At 42.1% G+C, this 7,500-nt stretch overlaps 1 protein-coding gene across 2 annotated transcripts in view; it reads left to right on the top strand.

The window, feature by feature from the left end:
• Positions 1-357, top strand: part of LOC125033682 (chorion peroxidase-like) — a gene marked incomplete at its 5' end in the record, with an annotated part of 20,381 nt that extends 20,024 nt beyond the window's left edge. For both annotated transcript variants that reach the window (XM_047625387.1, XM_047625386.1), the window contains 1 exon segment: positions 10-357. In XM_047625387.1, the coding sequence (XP_047481343.1) occupies positions 10-41 (32 nt within the window).
• Positions 358-7,500: the final 7,143 nt, after the last annotated feature.

The following is a 7,500-nucleotide window of genomic DNA, read 5'->3' as shown; positions in this document are numbered from 1 at the left end:
TAATTGCAGGATTCCGTTTATACCAAACTCCACACAAGTGAGGAATTCAGAGAGATAATTTCGTTATTTTATCCACTGTGACTAAGACATTGTGATGCTGTTGTACAACTGTATAAAATTCAGAGGCGTGTGCGAGGCTCTACTTCTGGAGGAATGTGACGGGAAAAAAAGTATGATGGCTTTACATTATTTTTATTTACCCTTAATAACAAGTATCGATCACAATAATAATTCAAATCCATGTAATCATCGCCGAGATAATGTTTTTCAAACGTTCAAAATTGTTGATCTTTGGTCAAAAGGACTTTGATATTCTCAGCACCTCTGACATGATGGTGGAATACATATTAAGCAATATATATTGTTTCATTATGCTTCTCTTTCCTTATGTGCCTTTTTTATTGTCCTTCTTACGATTCGTTGCATTCTTTTGCTCTAACCTTGGACGAACTGTGTTAAGTTTGAAACGTATTTCGTGAATTATTCTTGACTAGTTTGGAACGAACAACCATAATTGTTGGCTGGAATACGAGAAAGAAACGAAAAAGATGAAAAAGAGAGAGCGGGCAAGCGAGAGAGAGAAAAAGAGAGAACGGGCAAGCGAGAGAGAGAGAGAGAGAGAGAGAGAGAGAGAGAGAGAGAGAGAGAGAGAGAGAGAGAGAGAGAGAGAGAGAGAGAGAGAGAGAGGAGAGAGAGAGAGAGAGAGAGAGAGAGAGAGAGAGAGAGAGAGAGAGAGAGGAGAGAGAGAGGAGAGAGATGAAGAGAGAGAGAGAGAGTCAAAGTCAAAGTCAAAGTCAAAACATATTATTCCATTAAATTACAATGGTTATTCTTTACATAAATATATATATACATTTACATTTGAGTATTTAAGAGGTGTTCTTTTAATAATATTTTAAAATTACAGAAGTTGTTAATGCCTCTTAAACTATCTGGTAGCATGTTCCATAACTTGGGTCCACGTATTTCCATTTGTCGTGCCCCTGTATTGGTATTCGATCTCTTGACAAATAGGGAATTTACTTGGCGTGTCTGGACACATGATGTGTTCCCTACGGTTTGCAAGGCCATTAACCATTTCGGATAATTCCCATGAATAATTTTGTAAATAAATAAACATGTGTCATAGCTGCATTTAGAGTGAACTTTTAACCATTTAAATATTTTGATATGTGGGGTGATGTGATCAAGTTTACTGATATTACCTAGTGCTACTCTGGCAGCAAAATTTTGTAATTTTTGCACTTTTTGCATCTGGGTTTTGTTAGTCGAACCCCAAATGTTTAAACAATAGTTAATTATGCTTAGAGCTAGAGTTTGTACAACCAAGATTCTAGTTTCAGCAGTGGTCTGATTTCGTATGTGATTAAGGTATAACAGGGTACCAACTATTTTCTTATGTATTTTGTCAACGTGTGGTTCAAATGCCATGAATCTGTCTATTTGACTCCTAAATTATTCACTGAAGTGCTCGGTTTGATAGAGCAGCCTTCAAATTCTATAGTTGTGTCACTGGGAATTATAGCAATGTTCTGCCGACTACCTATGAATATACATTGAGCTTTATGTGGATTTAGTTTAAGGCCATTAGTGTCAAAATATAGTTTTGTTTGTGTTAGAGTATCTTGCGCGTTTCTTATTAATGTATTTAAGTTGTTTACTGAATCACTATGAAGAAACTGTGAATCATCGGCGTACTGCACTAGAAGGCAGTTATGGGCTATTGTTGATAAATCATTTGTGAAAATTGTAAATAGGATCGGACCTAAAATAGATCCTTGCGGAACACCAAAAGGTACTTCTTGTTTTGATGACATACTATTATTGATTCTTACCGATTGGGTCCTTGTATCTAAATAACTTGTAAACCAAAAGGTATCAATTTTATGATTTACTAATTTGTTAAGGCGAATTTCCTGGTTAACACTATCAAAAGCCTTAGAAAGGTCGCATAATGTGAGTAATTTTACCTGATTTTTGTCAATGTTATTATAAATCTCATCAGTGATTTGCAATAAAGCCGTTTCAGTTGATAACCTATTTCTAAAACCATGTTGTGTTTTAGATAATAAGTTCTTGGCCTCCAGGAAATTCGTCAGTTGATTTGCTACAATTTTTTCAAGAATTTTGGATAATATAGGGAGTATAGTAATAGGGCGATAATTATTGACATCGTCTATATCCCCCGACTTGAAAATTATGTGTTACTATACCATGTTTTCAAAGCGATGGAAAGACACCAGTGACCAGAGAGGTGTTAATAATGACTGTCAAATAATGTAGAGTTGCGGGTAGACTATCTCTGATAAAGCGCAAAGCAATACCGTCTGCTCCTACAGCATTTGTTTCGCGAAGGTGTTTTATTACTAAGATGACTGTTTCTACGTCCACTGGTTCTGGTCTGAAAAAAAATAGTTGTAATCCTTTCCCGATCTGTATTTTGTTGTAATGTAGAAGCAATTGTTTTCTCGTAAGTTAGTTTACCAATATTTGAAAAAAAAAAGTCATTAAAATGGTCTGTTCTTTGTATGGGACTTGTGCAATCACTAGTGAGGTGATTGTTGTGAGGCACTAGTGTCCTAACAATTTTCCATGTTTTATCAGAGTTGTTCTTATATTCTGTGAATTTATTTCTGAAGTAATTTCTTTTTGCACATTGAATTAGCACTTTCACATTTTTCTTTTTTGCTTTGTAATCTATCCGAAAGGCAGCCCCATTTCTGTTACTTTTAGAAGTTTGGTTGGCATTATTTCTATCGCCATTATTTCTATGTTTATCCATGGAGCAGAGGGACGTCTGGCGGTTCGTGTTACGTAGGGAACCAGCGAATCAATGCTGCTTTTAATAACTTCCGTTAGGATAGTTACTTGATTGTTTACATTATATGTCAATGAAATATTTGATAGAGTCATTTCTTTAGACAAGATAAGCTCGCAGAAAGATTGAGGATCGTAGTGTTTAAAATCGCGAAAAGTTTTTATTACTGGTAGTCTCTTTGTTTTCTTTATATTTAATGTCATCGTGATGAGTTCATGGTCAGCAACATGGCACGGGATGACTTCGAAGTGGAGGATGAGGTCTGATCTGTTAGTTATTATTAAATCTAATAGAGAAGAGGTGTTTACTGTAATTCCTGTAGGTTTATCAATTATTTCTTCTAATTTATTTTTCTTTATCATCTTAGCTAACTTAGCATTAGATTTTGTTAAATCATCATTTAGGTCACCTAAGATGAAAAGCGGTTTCTTTTTTAAAGACATTTCTCTGAAAACCTTTTCAATGTATTCAAAAGATTCCGAGGTAGCATGGGGGTGCCTATAGACAGCGCCAATAATAAAGGAAGGAAGCATGTTGCTTTGTACGGTAACCCAGACATCTTCTACGGCAGTATTGTTAACTGCTGTAGTAGATATCCTGTTTGACTTCAGGGTATCCCGTACATATATACATACTCCTCCTCCTTGCCCTGCATCACATCTATAAACTTCAAAATTTAGAATATTGATGAAATTACTGACCATTTCCTGGTGGAGCCATGTTTCACTTATGCATAATATGTCTATGATTCTCTCCTCAACTAGCATTTTAATTTCTTCAAAATGTCCGAGGAGAGACTGAGCATTGATATGTTCTATTTTTATGGCATTATGCGATCTAGTCACTGGTAACGCTGACGGCGTTGCCTTGTCAAACATTCTGATCGCGCTTGCACTTGTTTCTGTTTAAGAACACTTTAACATTGTCGGGAAAAGTATCAGAGTCTATAAACAACTCGGGCTTTATGTCCTTTCCCCTTACTGACACCGCGAAGCTGGTGTAGTAGTCATGTGTCATCACTATCTTATGGGCTTTTACACTTGAGATGTTTTGGAACTTTTCTGATAAGTGTTGTTCAATGTCCTCTTCGTTAGTGTCTGGGTGACAACTGGTGATGTAAAGGTAGACTGTGTCTGGACGATCTGCTACCTTTAGCGGCTTTGGTGTTTGGTGTTCTCGATCTTGTTTGTCTTTTCTTCTCTGGTTTCTCGATATGACTTTTGTGTAACCGTCTTCATTAACATCTTGTGTGGACCGTTCTGCATAGTTGTTAATGATGACTGGTGGCACTGCTGGAGGAGGGGGGCCAGTGGGTAGGGCGGTAGCCCCTTGAACCTGCTGCTGAGCTGTTTCCTCCCAGTGGCGGTTGGGGTCGAGTTGTTCGGTTTGCTTGTTCCTGTTGTTCTGTTTTTTTTTTTTTTTTTTTTTTTTTTCTAAAGCTCTGTTTAGGTGTTACTTGTGTAGAAGCTTCAGCCTTGTTCTTCTTTGGCGTGTTAGTTTTGGGTCTGACTGCAGGAGGGCTCTTAGTGGACTTAGGGGAGGCGGGGGGGGGGGGGGGTCTGTATGGGCCGGAGTCTGCTGGCTAGGAGCGCCGGGCGAGGGGCACGTGGGTGGCTCAGCATAGTTGAAGGCCGGCGAGTCAGCAAGGGCGCGAGGCAGCTGGCTGACCGCGGGCAGGGAGAGAGGGGAAGGTTGTGGGAGAGGAGGACTGCTGATCGTAGGTATGGGCGTGGAAGGTGTGGAGGAGGGGTTTGGGGTGGAGGTAGGGGGCGTTGTGACTGGGGGAGATGTGAAAGGGAAGGTTTCGTACGTGGTCTGATCACGGGTGGGGGATGGGGGGTAGGAGGGTTCTTGTGTGACCGATGAGACCTCTGCTTGCCCAATGATTTTATTTATGGACAATTGCTGTTCGGAGAACATTCCGATCAACAAGTCGATTTTGTTCTCGATCAGATTTTGATCAGTGCAGGAGGGCACATTACAGGTCTGTGTTTCTTGGTCTGTACTCTTTTGGAAAAAAATAACAAAATAAGTATAAATTCCTGATTTCTTAGGTGGTGACCAGTCTGTTGGGGAGTGTCCGTTGTGGTAGTTGCGAATACTATGTTTGGATTACCGACACACTGTTCAATCATAGTGTGCACGATAATGTTTATCATCCGCTTAGCGTCCCGTGTCGTGTTCCTGGGTTTTCTAGAGTCGGACAAACTGATTACAATGTTATAGGCTTGTTCAATTTCAGCCGGCCTGTAATATTTTATTATTTGATCACAGATGACCGACCTTGGCCATGCTAGTTTAGTAGCAACAAAACACAGAATTGTGTTTAGCACTATTGTTACACTGCCGAATTGATATATTGCTTTATCACTTGTATCATTGCTGTTGCTGTGAAGGGGCCCCTCACCCTGGGCTGGGGGGCAGCCTTGACCCTGGCTGCCATGGGGGTGCCCATCCTCGTGAGCGGTGAGGCAGCTCTGACCCACGCTGCCGGGGGGGCCCATATCCTAGGGCTGAGGTCCCGGAACCCTGGGAGGGGAGCACATTACCCTGGGCCAAGGTTCCCTTTCTCTCTGGGGATAAGAGCTCGTGCTAGCTGCCCGAGAAAGCACCAGGAAAGTCCCCTTGTTGGCCCCCTCAAACCCGGGGGGAGGGGTCAGATTACCCTCTGACACTGCGGGACCATGAGAAGGCATGGTTTGCTGAGTTGCGGGGCTGCGGCGGAGAGGAGGCAAAATCACGTCCGATCACCACGGCGACTAGACTCAGACAGACAGACAGACAGAGAGAGAGAGAGAGAGAGAGAGAGAGAGAGAGAGAGAGAGAGAGAGAGAGAGAGAGAGAGAGAGAGAGAGAGTGTGTGTGTTCATATGGAATGAACTGTGTGCTAGGCGAATGGCTAATTGATACATAAAAGGATATGTTACTTACAGAATTACAAAACGGGCAACTTTGCTTCTGAGATAACGGGCATACGTTGGAATCATGAAGAAGAGATTTCTCACATGAAATCTCTTCTGTCATAAACCTTTAAGTTAGCAAACTGAACGTTCTACTTATATACTAGTATGTACAGTGACACAGACAGACACTCAAACACTCACACACAAACACACACACATAGCTGTCATTTACTTCCTTTTATAACTATATCACAACGTGAAAGATTACTCCAACCCCCTTCAGAAGCAAGAATGAAATTTAAAAAAGAATACAGAAAGACAGAATATTATGTATATAAAGAAAAGACGAAACAAAATAAATTAGCATATAAAAAGACTAACACAGATAAATATAGATACATGGAATGAAATGAAACTAGATAAAACATTTTAAAAAATCTTATATCTGTGATGGGACAGATGTCTTCATTGCCACCCTTGCAAGTTGGAGGGTGTGACATTGAAGACATCTGACCGGTCTCAGAGTGGTCATATGTCTTCAGGGTCACGCCCTCCAACTAGAAGAGGTGACCATTGTGGCCACGCCCACATCTCTCATTACCTCTGACCGCCACCTTGATCCTTACGAACACTGCCTCAAGTCACGGTTCTCCTCGGACGCTGTTTCTTCCCGGGGGCCGCCCTCCAGGCCCCCCACCTTTCCGGGCCTACGCAGTGTCCAGGTCTCTACAAGCCGGCCATTTCAACCTCCGCTCACGCTATGCGTCCATTAGTATTCATCAAAAATAAACAGTGCAACCAGACCGTGAGTTTATGTCAACCTGACATATTGGAAGTCAACAGCACAATCTTAAGATCTCCAACAAACTTGTCGCACCTGTGAGGGTTTCCCAATGCAGGTTGAAACAAAGTCCGTAGGGGTTTAATCTTTATTCATCGGTAACGGAATTATATCAAGGAGAAGAAACAGACGGACACGGGTTGTACACGGTGTAAATCCTTGGAGACGCGGCGTAGAGGTCAGTTGCCCTCCAGCGTGGGTTCCCACGGGATATCCGCGGGACAGCTTGGCGTCGGCTTGGGTCACTAGCCTCGCTCGGGTCAGGTCATACCGTTGACTGCGGCCCGCCGTAGACGCGACGCTACGAGGCTCGCCCAGGGTACCCATGCTACAATATTTACGGCCGGCGTAGGTGGCGTGGGGCATGCTATCTTCCGTGATATCCGTAGCCAAGATATCCGCTGTAATTCGGCATGAATATTGTTCTGATACCGCTCTCCCACGCTACCCATGGCATCCCGCCATGTTAAAGAAGATGAGTGGCCATGCCCAGGCAGGGACTGCTTGATTGTTACCAGCTTCGCGAAAACTTGACCTTCGGCAGCTACAACATCTTAGTTATGGACGGTCCTCGAGACTGCATTCCTGGGATTAACAGACGTTCTGCCGGTCGTTCGCTGATAGTGTCTTCAGCTAAGTAACGGGTGCCCGGTACATGACAAGTGCATGGATGAACAATGGTGCGTGGGGTGCTGGGGTAGGGTAGCTTATTCATATGACCTACGGACATATAAATAAGTTAAAGATACGGGAAACTTAAACTATCAAGTCAGTTGTTGGCGATGCTTGTTGCTGCAGGGCTTACCTTGGGGTACCTTGTATTATTACCACGTAGGGGAGTCATTTCTGGAGATATGGGTGTAATGGACCTAGGTCTTGTTGTTAACATCAAGAACAACAAGACACACTGTAAATGTTTAAAGTCTAACTCTGTTGCT

The sequence above is a fragment of the Penaeus chinensis genome, chromosome 16 (assembly GCF_019202785.1).
Source record: "Penaeus chinensis breed Huanghai No. 1 chromosome 16, ASM1920278v2, whole genome shotgun sequence".
Lineage (NCBI taxonomy): Eukaryota > Metazoa > Arthropoda > Malacostraca > Decapoda > Penaeidae > Penaeus > Penaeus chinensis.
Note: the sequence above shows the minus strand (reverse complement) of the source record. Positions and strands in the feature narration are given on the sequence as shown.